This window comes from Staurois parvus, unplaced genomic scaffold (genome assembly GCF_062004578.1).
Source record: "Staurois parvus isolate SC_StPar_1 unplaced genomic scaffold, SC_StPar_1.0 ptg001847l, whole genome shotgun sequence".
Lineage (NCBI taxonomy): Eukaryota > Metazoa > Chordata > Amphibia > Anura > Ranidae > Staurois > Staurois parvus.
Window position 1 is genome coordinate 245285 of NW_028319643.1, and position 17399 is coordinate 262683.

Sequence of the window (17399 nt, forward strand, 5' to 3'; positions counted from 1 at the left end):
CACTTTCAGGTCTCTTCACACTGCTGGTGTGTTTAATTTTTTGACATAGGGTGCTGCAAGATAACGGGCCTCACATAGCTGCTGCCAGGCCCCTAATCTGCCATGGGCCCCTATATACCGCCTCCTCATGCTGCTGCCAAGTCCAGAGTCTCTCATGGGTCCCTGTACGGCCTCCCATTGCTGCTGTCTCCATCGCCACACTCTGCTGCCATGTGCCACTTTCAGGTCTCTTCACACTGCTGGTGTGTTAAATTTTTTGACATAGGGTGCAGGCAGATTACGGGCCTCACATAGCTGCTGCCAGGCCCCTAATCTGCCATGGGCCCCTATATACCGCCTCCTCATGCTGCTGCCAAGTCTAGAGTCTGTCATGGGTCCCTGTACGGCCTCCCATTGCTGCTGTCTCCATCGCCACACTCTGCCATGTGCCACTTTCAGGTCTCTTCACACTGCTGGTGTGTTTAATTTTTTGACATAGGGTGCAGGCAGATTACGGGCCTCACATAGCTGCTGCCAGGCCCCTAATCTGCCATGGGCCCCTATATACCGCCTCCTCATGCTGCTGCCAAGTCCAGAGTCTCTCATGGGTCCCTGTACGGCCTCCCATTGCTGCTGTCTCCATCGCCACACTCTGCTGCCATGTGCCACTTTCAGGTCTCTTCACACTGCTGGTGTGTTAAATTTTTTGACATAGGGTGCAGGCAGATTACGGGCCTCACATAGCTGCTGCCAGGCCCCTAATCTGCCATGGGCCCCTATATACCGCCTCCTCATGCTGCTGCCAAGTCCAGAGTCTCTCATGGGTCCCTGTACGGCCTCCCATTGCTGCTGTCTCCATCGCCACACTCTGCTGCCATGTGCCACTTTCAGGTCTCCTTCACACTGCTGGTGTGTTAAATTTTTTGACATAGGGTGCAGGCAGATTACGGGCCTCACATAGCTGCTGCCAGGCCCCTAATCTGCCATGGGCCCCTATAAACCGCCTCCTCATGCTGCTGCCAAGTCTAGAGTCTCTCATGGGTCCCTGTACGGCCTCCCATTGCTGCTGTCTCCATCGCCACACTCTGCTGCCATGTGCCACTTTCAGGTCTCTTCACACTGCTGGTGTGTTAAATTTTTTGACATAGGGTGCAGGCAGATTACGGGCCTCACATAGCTGCTGCCAGGCCCCTAATCTGCCATGGGCCCCTATATACCGCCTCCTCATGCTGCTGCCAAGTCTAGAGTCTCTCATGGGTCCCTGTACGGCCTCCCATTGCTGCTGTCTCCATCGCCACACTCTGCTGCCATGTGCCACTTTCAGGTCTCTTCACACTGCTGGTGTGTTAAATTTTTTGACATAGGGTGCTGGCAGATTACGGGCCTCCCATTGCTGCTGCCAGACATGTAATCTGCCATGGGCCCCCGTACCGACTCCTCATGCTGTGACGTTGCAACAAGGTGTAATTCAACCCTACATATGTTAGACCGCCTTTACGAACAGCTAAAGGCCATCACAGATTTCCTGATGTTAAAAGCGGATAAAGGTACTCCCTGTGTAACTTAGATGTCAGCCATTGTCAGCTCATGTGTGACACCTGCGCTTGCTCAGGCCCTTTGAGGAGGCCACGCTATTCGTGAGTCGGCAGGACTATGGGATGAATGAGGTCAAATCGGCCATGGGCCCCCGTACCGCCTGTTCACGCTGATGCTGGTCCCACAGTGTGACCTGGGTCCCTGTACGGCCTCCCATTGCTTCCACTCTGCCATGTACCTCTTTGAAATCTCCTCACACTCCTGCGGTTGTCCATTTTGTCATAGGTTGCTGGCAGATTAGCGGCCTTCCATAGGTGCCGCCAGGCCCCATATCGACCATGGGCCCCCGTACCTCCTGGTCACGCTGCTGCTGAGCCCACAGTGTGACCTGGGTCCCTGTACGGCCTCCCATTGCTTCCACTCTGCCATGTGCCACTTTGAAATCTCCTCACACTCCTGCGGTTGTCCATTTTGTCATAGGTTGCTGGCAGATTACAGGCCTTCCATAGGTGCCACCAAGCCCCATATCGGCCATGGGCCCCCGTACCGCCTGGTCACGCTGCTGCTGGGCCCACAGTGTGACCTGGGTCCCTGTACCGCCTCCCATTGCTCCCACTCTGCCATGTGCCACTTTCAGGTCTCCTCACGCTCCTGCTGGTTTCCATTTTGTCATAGGTTGCTGTATGGCCTCCCATTGCTGCTGCCTCCACCGCCACACTGTGGCTCCAAACACTGGTTTTGGCCCCGTGACTGGCCAAAGGAGTGAAGTGTGCAGTGATTCTAAGATCGACGGCACTCATCTGCATGTCATACTGACAGACAGTATTATTTCTCTTCCCCAGCAGACTCCAAGGGCATTTAAATTAAAGGTACAGTGTTCTGCACTAATATTAAGTCTCTCTGAAGCCTAGAAACACCCTTTTTTAAGTTACATTCACAGCGAATTTATTCGACTCGAATCGAATATTGTCCACGAATTCGCCGAATCAGTCGAATCGAATTTTTCATTTCTTCGCTCATCTCTAATGGCTGCATCACAAAGTGCAATACATTATCCGTTGTATCCTCTTTTTTTTTCTTAAAGATACATTTATTGAGTTTTAACACAAGACATACAAGAAATACAAAACCCAGGACCAAGGTCTGACAATTAAAATAGTGAGCAGTCAAAACATCTCACATTGCCATACATGTCCAACATGTCAAAGTATACAACAAACTGAATGAATGGATTCCAATTAAAAAGAAAAAAAAGGGGGGGATTATGCACTAAACTTAGGTGGAAAGAACTTACTCAAGATAATGGATCTATAGAGGACAAAGAAAAGGGATTGGAAAGCCATCTGTTTATACAGAGGAAGGGAATCATTAACAAGTTTAAGCCGAGAAGCCACCGTGGGAATTGCAAAAGTACTAGATCCCCAAAAATGCTTAAGAGACAATTCTTGGGATGTAAGACATTAGGTAGGTCCAGTATCTAGGATATTAAGGAGCCCACCTCCCCCCCAGAATTCCCGGAGTGTCGGACAGAACCAGAACCAATGCAGGAAGTCGAGCCTATGTCCACAACCTCTGAAACAATCTGCTGTAGGTAGTAAACCCATTTTATGTAACCGGGCAGGAGTAAGGTGAGAAAGATGGAACATTTTTAGTTGGATGATTCTATCGTTAGAGGAGATAACAGATTTAATGTAGGTATCACTGAATTCGGACCAGTCTGCCTCCTCAAACGGTACTGTATGTCCATTGAAACCCATTTAACCTGGGCAACCAGGAATCTAGGATTGGAGTCCATCTCCAGAGCAGAGTAATAAGTAGAGATCAATTTAGTAGGGTCAGGTTGTCATAACAACTTTTCTAAAAGGCTGATGTGTAAAGGGTTAAGTCCCAAATTGTGTACGCAGTGCATGATGGAGTTGATGATAATAAAATAAATAGTGGGAGGGCAGGTTAATTTCCACTCTCAGGTGTTGGAAAGTCTTAAAACCCCAGGCAGTGAAAAGATGGCATAGGTATTTAATTCCTCTACAAGACCAACGTTGGGGTTCAGGCAAAGAATAGAGTTCTTGCAAAGTGGGATTATGCCACAGAAGATTATTGGGAGAATTAACCTAGCAGGTCTTAAATATTCAGGTCAGCACTACATTAAACAAAGACAAGGAGGTACGTAACATTATATTACCAGGACAAGCGGGTACTTGGCATCGGTAAATAATATTATGAAAGGCTTTTAAGGACGAAGCGATAGCTGCTTCAGTAGATACGGCACCAGGATCTAATGGGAATAGGGTAGATTTATCCCAATTCAACTGGAAGCCACAGTAGTCACCAAAGAGAGTAATTTCTTGTAGTAAAGTATGCAAGGAATCATGGGGATCAGCTAAGTATACCAAGGTGTCATCTGCATACAGGGTGATACGACTGGCTCTTTACAGTAGAAATCAAGTTCTCTAAAAGGGTTGACAGAGTCTCTGAGGCAGGGCCAAAAAGACAGGAATGGGCAGTCCATCATCACAAGAGGAGTTCAGTGGAAACCGAAGGCAACAGGATCCGCCAGCTCAGGTGAAGTAGTCTGAAGAGAGCCCCAAACAGTTGAAAATGGGTTCAGGCATAGGAGAGCCTGACAGAGATAACGTCGCCCACGCCTGGGTTCCGGCCCGTCATCCAGCCAAGACATCATCTCTTTTGGGTAAAATTGAGCTTTCCCATCATGAATAATGCACAGCTTGGCTGGAAAAAGCATAGCATATCGTATGCCATGATTTCTAAGGGGTGCTTTTACAGTGCTATAGGAAGCGCGTTGACGCTGTATGTCTGCAGAAAAGTCAGGGTAAATAGAGGTGGTAGCGTCGTTATACCGAAATGGCCCCTTCTCCCTAGCACTTTGGAGGATGATAATTTTATCTTGAAAGTTGAGGATTCGTGCAATCATGGAGTGGGGAAGAGTCAGAAGTGGGTAGAAGCGGTGGTGTGTGATGGGCTCGCTCAGTTACAAAGTTGGAGGGTAATGCCTCAGCTTTCAAGGTGTCCCTTAGCCAGGAAGAAAGAAACTGTTCAGGAGATTATCCATCAGAGCGTTCAGGAAATCCCACAAAACACAGGTTATTTCTGCGGGATTGATTTTCCAAATCGTCCAATTTGGCCTTGAGAGCCACCATTTCATCAGTAGCCGAGTGCACTGAGATGGTCAAAGGATGAAGAGTATCTTCTAGGGAACTAATGTGGTCTTCAGCCGCCCCCGTTCTCTCCCGAAGATTTTGTACAACTTGTTTCAACACAGAGATCCAACATGGATGGTCTCTATCTGTGTAGTCTTGCAATCATGTATGGCGTGCATAATCTGAGATGTAGGTTCAGTAGATTGCTGAACAGTATCCTCCTCATTATCAGAGTCAGGAGGGGAGCCCAAAGGAGAAGAAAGGACTGCAGACAGAGCAGAGAGCTCAGGGGGAGAAGCACTCACTGATCCAACAGGGCCTGTCTGGGAGAGAGCAGCAGGCGGCAGTGTGGAGAAGGGAGTGTGAGTGGAGCCGGTGCCATGTTCCCTATGAAAGCAGGCCAACTTTTATGGTCATGTTACAGTGATGTGCCTGCCTTCAGGAGGAACAGAACAATGATTCTTAGGTGAGGATTCGGTGCAGGATGTCTGAAGGATGTTGGAAGAGAGCCGGAGCCATCGGGTTAAGCTGCCACTCGTTCTGGTATCAGGCCACGCCCCCCCATCCATTATATCTTCAATTATTTCTCTTGTGAAGCCTGTTTGTGAAATCCATGTCATATGTATATCTCTTCACCCTGTGCTCAAGTTGTCTGGAGACCCTTTCATCTTGCCCATACGAGACAATGTGACAGAGTCTGCTTTAAGCCCATCCCCCAACCACCTTATACTCCACAGCTTCCCCTGGCTCCTCCATTCCTTCATGATTGCCAGGCTGTTAGTGGGCGGCGGGCTGCCTTGCGCATGAGCATAGCGAGCATGAATATTGCTATGGCAAGTATAAAGTAGTTGGGGGTGGGTTCTTCACCAACATTGTCACTTTGCCCTGAAAGGCAAGTTGACAGAATCTCTTTAAAGCCAAACTCCAGCCATTTCTTTTTAGCTTGGATAGAGCGGGGAAGAATCAACAACTTTGACCCTATTGGGAAAATTTTCTCTCATGTCCTGTGACACCCATGTAAGAAAGAAGGAAGTACCGTTGTCACTAGAACAAGAAGACAAAGGCTGCAAAAAAACCCATTGTCAGACATTCGAGCCTCTCCCATTCTATCCCAAAGAGAATAAAACATTCTGGCTGCTACACCACCAGTCTGTTTGTCCTCACAGGTGTAGTAAAAGCCCGGTGCTTCTGGGCATGGTGAGCCTGTGACCTGCTCTCCTTACTCTCAGGATACAGTACTCAGGGTTGAGTGGCCAATTGCCAGGCTTAAACATGTCACATTAAAAAGAGGAGCAGGTCATTGACCCTGTGTAAGTTCCATCGCATACCAACACATAGCTTACACAGGATCTAGGCCCATTGATGAACGGGGTAACAGGAGAACCGCAATGAAAAGGAGTATAAATGATTCTGGGGTGGGCTTTCATGAAAAACCTGTCACGTTGCCCGAAATGGATAAAGTGATAAATTCCCTTTTAAATATGATTGAACTCAATTGGCTTATGTCTTTTTTTTTTTTTGTTTTTATTTTATTTATTTTTTAACCTGATGTAATTATAAAATGTTCTTCCAGAGTTTACAGGATCCCTTTAACAAACCAAGTCACCAAAGTAAGAAAAAGTCGAAAGATAAGGAAAATGCTCTCGAAAAACAGGACGACAGTCAGTAAGTAGCTGAATGCTGAGGACAGAATGGGGAATTGGAAAGTGATATGAGAAGCACACAGAAAAGTAACTTCTACTAGAAGGGTTTCCCTCCAACATCAAACATCACCTCAAAAGGAGGTCCTGATCCTTCTATAGAAATGTTTATTTATCACTAAAAAAATCACCAGTATGAGAAAGGAGGTTTTGATTCCTTTAACTTTCTAGCTATTATTATATTATTTTTATTATTATACAGTATTTATAAAGCGCCAACAGTTCACTCAGCGCTGTACATTACAATGGGAGACAGGACATGCGACAGTACAATAACAATACAGTGTGATACACAAGGGGTTAGAGGGCCCTGCTCCTTGGAGCTTACAATCTAGGAGGGAGGGGATAGTGGTACAGGAGGAAATAGCTGTGGGGGATGGAGTGGTGGGAAGAGTGGAGGAGGTTGGGAATTAGCAGGGGGTGGGGTAGGCTTCCCTGAAGAGGTGGGTTTTCAGGGTGCGCCTAAAGGAGAGGAGAGTAGGTGATAGTCTGATGGATTGGGGTAAGGGGTTCCAGAGTATGGGTGACACCCTGGAGAAGTCCTGGAGGCGGGCATGGGAGGAGGAGACTAGGGAACTAGAGAGAAGGAGGTCTTGTGAGGAGCGGAGAGTGGGTGTAGGGTGGTACTTGGATATTAGGTCAGTGATGTAGTTTGGGGTAGTATGGTGGACGGCTTTGTACGTCAGTGTTAGGATTTTGAATTTGATCCGTTGGGCAATCGGAAGCCAGTGGAGGGATTGACTGAGGGGGGTGGCGGAAACAGAGCGGTTGGTAAGGTGGATGAGTCTGGCTGCCATATTCAGGATCGACTGAAGCGGGGATAGCCTGTGGCGATCATTAGAAGGATCACCAGCAAGAGGAAGGAGGTCTTAATTCCTCTATATAGATCTTTTGTTCTCATTAGAGGGATCACCAGCAGAAAGAAGGAGGGCCTGATTCCTCCATATAGATCTTCAGCTATCACTAGACAGATCACCAGCAGGAAGGAGGGCCTGATTCCTCTATATATGTAAATCTTTAGTTCTCACTAGAGGGGTCACCAACAGAGGGAAGGAGGTCCTGATTTCTCTATATAGAATTTTAGCTATCACTAGAGGGATCACCAGCAGGAGGAAGGAGATCCTGATCCCTCTAGGTATATCTTTGGACCTGTAGTAGATCTTTTAGGATACTGTTTCAAGTTCAGGAGACCTCACTTACAAAAATATATTAATAAGATAGAACAAGTCAAGAGACAGACAACAAAAATGGGGAAAGGTCTGAGGGATAAACCTTATCGTCAGAGGCTGCAGGAAGTTAACATGTACAATCTTGAGTAAAGAACGGAAAAGAGAGACATGAAACCTTTACATACATGACGGGTGTGGATAAGGTTGGGGGGGGGGAGGGGGCAGTATTTGAATATGAAGCTAAGATCAAAAACCCATGAAACACGACCTCAAACTAGATTGAGAAAATTTTAAAAATAATCCTTGAAAGTGTTATTTACAGAAAAAGTACTTGATGCTTGAAATAGACTTTCAGCAATAGGTAGCGAGTCAGTACAACACATTTCATTAAACATGTTTGGGAGAAACCTAGATCTCTACACAGACAAATATGTTAAAAGAAAAAAAGGCGTAGACTCGATGAGTCCATCTTAGGTTTTTTATGACATCACTCTTCTATGTTTCTATTGTAATTGTGCCTCTGTGATTGACTAGTCTCACGACTGGTCCACCTGGAGGCTGGAAAGAAAGTAGGAGGATTTACAAAAAAATTAGTTATAACCAGAAACAGGAGATGGTATTCCTCCAATGGAGACACTTTTTCTGTAACTGTTAGTAAGAAGAAATAGAAAGTTTTCCTCACACTTTCTGCTGTGTCTCTAGGACAAAAAATTAAGGCACATCTCCCCAAAGGGGTTACAAATAGCAATAGAAACACAAGAGGTTCTAACACTCCCACTTTCCATCCAGAAATATAAAACGTTAAACTCTTTAAACCTATGGTTTTATATGTTCATAGTCCTGAAGAAGGGGGACTTTCACAGCCACCAAAACACGTTTTTCTTGGCGTTTTTTAAATAGGATATTCTGGAATTTTAAATGTGGAGGGACAGTTCTTTAATTCTATATTTAGATTTGTATTGCTGTTTGTGTCCTTGTTGGAAAGATTTAACTTTTTTTTCTATCCTTGTAGGAGGAGAGGAAATCTTTCCACTGGGGACACATACAGCAATAAAAAATCTGACAAATGTCCTCGGATTCCCCTACTCTACCTAAAACATTTTATTATTACTGTTTGACCCCTTATTGGAGAGATTTTGCTCACTTCCAGTATTGAAGACAACACAGGAAGAGAAACCAAATTTTCCAAATGTCTATAATAGCAATACAAACTTTGCAGAGATTTTAACCCTTTACCATTCCAGTATTTTAGCTGCAGATGTGCTACATTGCATATTATTTTGAATACATCGCATACTATTTTAAATAGGCTCCCAGCACACCGTAACATAAAGAAAAAAAAAGTTTAACCCTTTCTTTTTATTTTTAGGGCTACTGTAAAAGCGCCATTCAGAATTGATGCATTGCGGTAAAACACGCGTTTTACTGCAGTTCATAACTGTTGGGGACTTAAAAGAAATGCAATGTTGAGTACATTGGATATACAAGAAAAGAAAATGACATGTGGGGGGGGGGTGTATGGTGAACAGACATTTAACATCTGAGTGTGGAACTTGGGCTTACTGTGAGGCAAAAGTAGACTGTTGCCTGACAAATTAGTATTTTCTATTAGTTTGGTCACTGAATAAACTCTAGTGAGAGTGTAAAGGGTGCAGGATATCTAAATAGCAAACTACCTCAGGCCTTCTACCTGTAGCACAATTAGTAAGTGTCCTTTAAAAGCAACCCTCTAATAGCAACTAGTCCTTTGGCCCTATGTGAGCTGTCACAGGTCTCTTTCCATATTCAGCAATGAGGTCTCCGTACAATATCTTCTGGCAGCAGCTTCTCCCAAGCTGTCCAGAACACTCCCCAACATAGCAAATATCACTGAAAATGTTCTATACAGGTACTCTCCTTTCACAGTGCCATACAGATAGCAAAAGAAGAAGAAAAGTGCCTCTAAGTGCATTATAAAGGACATTTATTCTGGAACACTAAAATAACACTCACATAGTAAAAGTGTAAATAAAGCTCATTGGTATAGTGGAGTGTCAAGATGGTGTCCAAGTCCTCGCTGAGTGTGCCGTGGTCCAGCCTAGGGGAGACTAGATGGAGAAAGCCAGCATGTGTGTGAAGATGGGCTTTGGAACGCACTCTAGAGCTCAACATCAGCGTGATGACGTAAGGAGGACCAGCATGCAATGCGATGAGTTTCAGAGCATACGCGAGGCCAGTAGAGGTCAAGCGCGCTCCCTTCTCAAGCATAGGCTGATGCCGACGTTGCGCTCCAGGGTGCGTTCCAACACCCATCTTCCGAGACACAGAGATGCTGGTTGGCTTTCTTCATCTACAGTCTATCCTAATGCGAACCACGGCACGCTCAGCGAGGACTTGGACACCATCTTGACAGTCCATTATACCGATGAGCTCCATAAAGGTAGCCATCGTCCTGATTCTTTTAAGATTCTATATACAGGTAGCCATTTTCTTGACTTCTCTAGAGATGCTCCATACTGGCAGTCATGTTTTGGGGTAGCTTTTTCTGGATGTACCCTCCAGCAAGCTACTTTGATTCTTTGGGCCCCAACACAGGTCAATTTAGATTCATTGAGCCTTGGTTCATGCCATGGCTGGGTCAAGATCCAAGAAGAAAAACTTCTCCTTATTGTGGCATCCCCATCAGACAAAATCCAAAATGAGAAGACCCTCCTAGAAGGTTTTTATCCTCTTTCATTCTTACCTTCAGCTCACATCATTGAACTAAAACCCTCAGTGATTGGCTGGGGTGGATAAATATTCATCACTCAAACGTTGTTACTTCTCACACTAACTACAGAAGACAACTCAACAGCAACAGGCACACTTAAGCTCAGGCTAGCTACATCTTAGCTAAAACAGTACTAAATATAACTAGGGACACTTCAGCTTAAGGTAGGGTCCCTACATTAAAAAAAAATAGGATCTAGTAAGTCAAGGATTGGGAAAAAGATAAAGAAACACACACCCTATGGGGCCCATAGCGTTACAGAGCATTCTGGGTAATTCATGGCTGTGTGAGAGAAATATTGCAACTCGTAGCCTTATGCCACTATAAAAACTAAAGCTCTGTCTCTAATCCTTTGTACAGACTGATCTCACTGGATGAGCAGCAGCAGGATAATGAGGATCTGGATGCTTCAGCCATGTCTCCAGGTAAATGAGGGCTCCACCTGGTTTGGGCTCTATGCTCAGGAAGGGTCATCAGATTCAGTTGTGGCCATTGTCTTGAACATTGTAGTACGTATTTACTGGAGAAAAGGCTGGCACAGAAATATCAGCCCAAAAATACTTTCTAACACCCCCACAGAAATGAGTGAATCACTCTGTGAGAATCTGGAAATTTAACGAGTTTGACCTTGCTCAGTGAATTGCAAAGTCCAGCTTTGCTAGAACACATCCAATTGTTTTTTTTTTTTTGGATCAGACAAATCTGCATTTGTTTTTTTAAGTGACTAAAACATTTGATTCCAAAGAAATTTGCTGAAAAAATCCAAAATGCCAGCTTTCTCTGCTTAGATCTAGTTATTTATTATATGCTGCACCTCTACGTTTTTAGAGCTGAACTCTGGGATAAGTAAATATTGCGAGGCATATGTATTCTTCCTTGGATCTTGGTCTGTTGTAGGTATTTCCTCCAGTTCTGTGCAGTAATCCAATGTGAAATTTTGGAGCTTCCTGTAATAAAGACCAGTCACTGCTGCTCTATCTCCTTGCAGGGTGACTGGTCTTGTCTCCGCCCCCTCCTGTAGTTTTTTTGCAGACAGACTGTAGTGGGTGGGGCCTGATGCATCCCTCCCACAACTCTGTTTGCTGCACAGTCTATGTACACCCAGTGGTGATGTTACTGCAAATAACTGGGTTTGCAAAGCCATTTGATGCACCCCTTGATCAGAGCTGGACTTAAGACACTGTGGGGTTTATTTTCTAAAGCTGGAGAGTCCAAAATCAGACTCCCTTCTGCATAGAAACCAATCAGCTTCCAGGTTTCATTGCCAAAGCTTCATTGAACAAGCTGAGGTTAGAAGCTGATTGATTTCTATGCAGAAGGGAGTCTGATTTTGGACTCTCCAGCTTTAGTAAATAAACCCCTGTGCGTTGGCTACAAGTGAACTGGACCTTTCATGTTATTTCTTCCAGTGTGTTTGCAAGCACAGGTCTTAGCAGTAGATGGTTGGGCTGCCAATCCAGCTGGGTGGCTTGATGGGTAAATGCCAGTCTGGAGGAGTGGGCATTCCTTGGCAGACTGTATTTGCATACAGAGTCCCCTAGGTGACACCAGCATGAAATGCTGAGCTTTCATGACCAAACAAACTAGAATCTAATGAAAGGGTATGGGCCAGGGACAGTCACACTGAGGAGAAATGGGCTAGATAATGCTGGGTGTCCTCCAGCCAGAAAATAAGGTGGGCTCTTTCTGATTTTCTGCAGATTCTAATGCATATTATGAGAAGCTCACAGTGTGCAGTGAAATCAAAGTAAGTGATTTCAGTACAGGAGAGTATCCTGTACAACAGTGCAAGACTGAAGGAAAGACTGGAGGTCAGATTTAAAGCTTGAGCAAATCTTAAAATAAAAAGCCAACGTAATTTGAAAACAAAATAACAATCATGTTCTAGTTACCTGCTCTGTGCAATGGTTTTGCACAGAGCAACCCTAAACCTCCTCTTCTCAGGTCTCCCACTGGCACTCCTGGCTTCTCCCCCTGCTGAGTGCCCCCATAGCAAGCCGCTTGCTATGGGGAACTCATGCGTGCTCGCTCCTGAGCCCCTGTCTGTGTGTCCATAGAACATGACACACAGAGCATGGCTCGGCCACGCCCTCTGCTGCCTCCTCACTGGCTGTGATTGACAGCAGTGGGAGCCAACAGATCTCACTGCTGTCTCCGAGGCAAGGGAGAGAGCCGGGAGAGTGGCTGCTCACGTGCATGACGCTGGATGGAGATCTGGCTCAGGTAAGTATTGGGGGGGGCTGCACACGGAAGGTGTTCACCTTCATGCATAGAATACACAAAGGTAAAAAACCTTCAGCACTTTAGAACCATTTTAACTTACTCCATTTCTGTCTCTGTTCCATCAATACATTTTCTTTGGTTTCCTATCACCATCCATTACCATTTTCATTATTATCATTTTTATTTTTGCATGTTTTTTTTTCTCACAGAGAAGACTGATCTCACCAAAGGGAACATGCCTACATTTGATGGTAATACAGAGGAGTCTGATGTGTAGTTTTATATTCTAGGGTTCTCTTATGTACCTTTTTGTAGATGTGTTGTTAATGTACGATTGCATTCTTTAGGCACCCTGGATGACTTGTTAGACCTGAAAGCAGAAGAGAAGTTTCTATTTGAAGACAGTGGTGAGTTTTATACCCAAGAAGGAGGATCATGTGTTGGATTTGTGTACAGACTGGGCACAGCAAGTATGTGCTTAGGTTACAGTTAGTAAACTGATGGCCAAACTCAAGAGCGGGCAACCAGAGGAGTCCACACTTACAATTATAAATCTTAATGAGCCACAAGAACCAGAAACATAAAGCATGCTAATATCATATCAACATGGATTTCTGTAGTTTAGCTTCAGCCCCACCAGGGGCGGACTGGCCATTTGGAAACTCGGGCACTGCCCGAGGGCCCAGGGTCAGTAGGGGGCCCCATGAGATGCCCCTGGTACCTTTTTCATAGGCTTTTTTGAGCTTGGGCAAGGACACGGGGGCCCCATGATCCCCTATTGCCCGGGGGCCCCATGAGTTGTCATCCGCCCCTGGCCCCACTACATCCTGCTTCCCACAGATTCCAGGAGGATGGCGCCATCTTTTTGAGGCATCATCCAGGCTCTGTTTCTGGACTAAAATGCTGGTTCAGAGATTACTCGATTATATAAATCTTGCCTGCATTCACAAATGGCTGACACAGACTGGTCCCTGCTGGAACCTCAAGGACTGAGAAAATGCATGCTGTCTGCAGCCGACTGGTGACATTATCCTAGGCAGGCCATAGATGGTGCGATTTGGTTGCAGGAAAAAAAATCGCTTGATTTCCCCAATCAACACAATCAGTGTTGATGGGGGAATCCGTCCTGCAGAGCTATTGTGTTCTCCCGTAGGGGATGGGGGGCATGTGGAGCCATCCGCTAGATTGTAAGCTCCAAGGATCAGGGCCCTCCTTTCCTTCTTCTATTGAACTGTATTGTTGCTGTTTTGTCTCCCGTTATATTGTAAAGTGCTGAGCAAACTGTTGGTGCTATATAAATCCTGTAAAATAATAATAATCTCTGCTCGGAGAACACACTGATTTATTGCTAGTTGCTATAGCTGCTGGAAATAATCACATACCGAATCTCCGACATGCCGATTGTACCCAAGTCGATCGATGGATCAACTTGGGTACATTCAGCTTCCCCGCAGATGGTTCAAATCTCAGCCCTGCTGAACTGGACGAGCTTTAAACCATCTATGGCCAGTTTTATTCTGGGCACTTGACTGGAGCTCAAAGACTAATATAAAAAAAAAAAAAAAAATACTGCTGTTGTATCTTGTGACATGTCAGGAATTTATTTATACAGACATGTAAAGTTGTACAACTCATGTTTTTTTTTTTTCATACTCAAATATACAACCCCAATTCCCAAAAAGTTGGGAATGCTGTGTAAAATCTACATAAAACCAGAATGCAATGATTTGCAAATCTCATAAACCCGTATTTTATTCACAATAGAAAAAAAGAAAACATATGTTTAAACTAAGTAAACTATTTTAAGTAACAAATAGAATAATTTTGAAATTCATGGCAGCAACACACCTTAAAAAATTTGGGACAGGGCTATGTTTTCCACGGTGTAGCTTCCTCTTCTTTTAACAACGCTCTGTAAACATCTGGGAAGTGAGGAGACCAGTTTCTGGAGTTTTTAGAGAGGAATGTGGTCCACTTCTTTCCTGATATAGAATTCGAACTGCTCATCAATCCTGGATCATATTTGTTATATTATTCTTTTTAAGATGCGCCAAATATTTTCAATTGGTGAAACGTCTGGACTGCAAGCAGGCCAGTTAAGCACCTGGACCCAGACAGCCATGCTGTTGTCTTAGATGCGGTTTAGCATTGTCCTGCTGAAATATGCAAGGCCTTCCCTGAAAAAGACGTCGACTGGATGGGAACATACGCTGCTCTAAAACCTGGATATATCTTTCAGCATTGATGGTGCCTTTCCAGATGTGGAAGTTGCCCATTTCATATGCTTTAACCTCCCTGGCGGTATTCCCGAGTGTAGCTCGGGGTAAAGTTTCAGTACCACAAGCGGTAACCCTGAGCTACACTCAGGAATACCATGCGGCGCTGCTCCAGGATCCCTCGATCACTTACCTTGTCCTGCGCTCCCGCGATGTCCCTCTTGCAGTGTCCCTGGCAATGTAATCCGGCCGATGCTGGCATCTGTCTTCTGGGTTCTGTCCCCTGAGAGCGTCGGGACGTACGGGGGATGGAACGGCGGGAAATTTGAAAATGACAAAAAGTGACATTCACTAAATACACTAAAATCACATAGTGTAACATTCCTGTATCAAACCATTTCACATACATTTTGTCCCGAGTGCTTTGTCCGGCGCCCTGCCTGCATTTTTAGTGTTCTTTCTGCCTGGAAACTGAGAAAAGTCCATGGCGTCCAAAAAGCGTCCCTTTAGGTCAAAATCGGTTTTGGACCGGCTAGAGAACAGCGATAGTAAATCAGAACCACTTGCAGAATTGAGTGATAATGATTCGTGGGGGAAATTCGTCCCCCAAAATGATTTTGCGACTTTGCTCAGTGATGTGCGAACTTGGCGCTCTATTTCAAATTTCAGTGTTTTTGGTTTGATTATATTATTTAATTAAATTTAATAATATTATATTATTATATTTTATGATTATTTATTAAATTACAATTTATTATTTAGTGTTTCAAGTTTTATCATACCCGGGATGTTTACTAGACTCTTGTTCGGACAGATTTCAGCGAGTTATTCCTAAAAATTACAGGCCTACAATAAAAAAAAAAATACATATTTCCATGCAAAAAAATGTACCGCTTTGAGCACAGAAATATGGACATAATCAGACCGCTAGGGAGGTTAATGCATCCCCATACTACCAGAGATGCTGGCTTTTGAACTGAGTGCTGATAACAATCCGGAAGATCCCTCTCCTCTTTAGTCTGGAGGATGTGGCACCCATAGTTGCCAAAAAGAAAGTCAAATTTCGATTTGTCTGACCACTGTTTTCCAATTTCCAATTTTAAAACTCTGTAGTGAAATAATGTGCTTTACTAAATAAAAATCTGCACATACAACTGCAGGATACACAAATCATAGCATGGAAAGTATAGCAAAACATGCTTACAACATGCACAAATCTGATTATCTTCCTAATAAATAAGCATGTACAATATGTATGCAATAAGTATAATAAACAGCTACTCAAATTAGGTTTTCCATTGATGGACTCTTCTTTATGGTTCTTTGAGTCCAGCTGCTCCCTCATCCGTCTTCAGAACAAGTGTGTCCTCTTTTAACTTCCAGAATAACTGTCTTTGTCTATGAACATGGCTCTAAAGTTCTGCTCCCCTCCCCCATTTTCTGTTACGTCATATCCTATAGCCATGACATCCTCTGCAGAGCTCATAAGCCAGTCAGACTGACTCATTTTCATATCAAAGGGAGGCTTAGCTTCAAACACAACACATGTAACTTAAAAATCACATATCCAAGCTATAATAAAAATCATCCCACATCCATAGCAACACATTCCACCTCTTGATTTTTTTTATAGCATGATATGTGAAAAACTGGAAACATCAGTTCTTTTATAGCCTTTGTTCAGGAAAGGGTGAAATTAACCCCCGTACAGGGGTGGACTGACAACTCATGCGGCCCCCGGGCAATAGGGGATCATGGGGCCCCTGTGTCCTTGCCCAAACTCAAAAAAGCCTATGAAAAAGGTACCAGGGGCATCTCATGGGGCCCCCTACTGACCCCGGGCCCTCGGGCAGTGCCCGAGTTTCCAAATGGTCAGTCCACCCCTGCCCCCGTATTGTAAATGGGAGGAAAAAATTCTCTCTCAACCCCCTGTATGTTCTGGACAATCAGACTTTTGTCCCTGGATAAGCCGCAACATTCCTTTCAGCAGGGTTAGGAATGTCCTTGACAGTCTGTGTAGATGGAAAGAAAGTAAGTCCCAGATGAATGTCCCTTTCCCTCCCGGCCATAAGGAGATGCTCAGATGAAAGTCCACTCCAATGTGCCCCAGTCTATGAATATAAAAACACCTAATGTGACTGAATCTACTGTTCCCAGCCACTTGCTTTCACCTCTTTAGCAAAGCTAGTGTAGAAATCCCATCTATTTCATCTCTAGGGGACCCCCACCTTAAGTGAATCAGCCCACATTTGTCTCCTGTAGATCATAGGCCTTGCTCTCATTTTACCTGACTCAACTTGGCCATCTCTATTGAAGCTGATCAGATTCCCAGCCTGCCACTTATGGGAAGTAACAGTGGCATATGCCCCACTTTTGCTTACAGGCTTAGGGCCTTTGTCCTTCGTTACGCCATCCTTAGACTTGTTCATGAGGGCTGCACACCGCTCATTCAAATCTTCAGCTTTGTCTACAGTGGTTTGAACACACATTGAAGCTACTGTGGGTTTGTTCCCTAATCACTTGCCTTGCTTGCAGTGTCTTACAAACGCTCGGTCACCACTGCAAGCTGTTCTTTCAATAAGTCTTTTTTTTACCTCTGCATTTTTCCTCTTTTCAGATTCAATATGTAGAGCATGTAGGAAGTTCAAACCAAACATAGATACTGTCTG

At 44.7% G+C, this 17399-nt stretch overlaps 1 protein-coding gene across 5 annotated transcripts in view; it reads left to right on the forward strand.

Annotated features, from left to right (window-relative positions):
- ICA1 (islet cell autoantigen 1) overlaps positions 1-17399 on the forward strand; it is a 122205-nt gene that overhangs the window by 91074 nt on the left and 13732 nt on the right. For 4 of the 5 annotated variants that reach the window (XM_089664179.1, XM_089664178.1, XM_089664177.1 and 1 more), the window contains 4 exons: positions 6247-6338; positions 10652-10716; positions 12724-12765; positions 12862-12921. In XM_089664179.1, the coding sequence (XP_089520305.1) occupies positions 6247-6338; positions 10652-10716; positions 12724-12765; positions 12862-12921 (259 nt within the window). The remainder of the gene's footprint in view (positions 1-6246; positions 6339-10651; positions 10717-12723; positions 12766-12861; positions 12922-17399) is intronic. The other variant, XM_089664180.1, reaches the window with a different exon arrangement.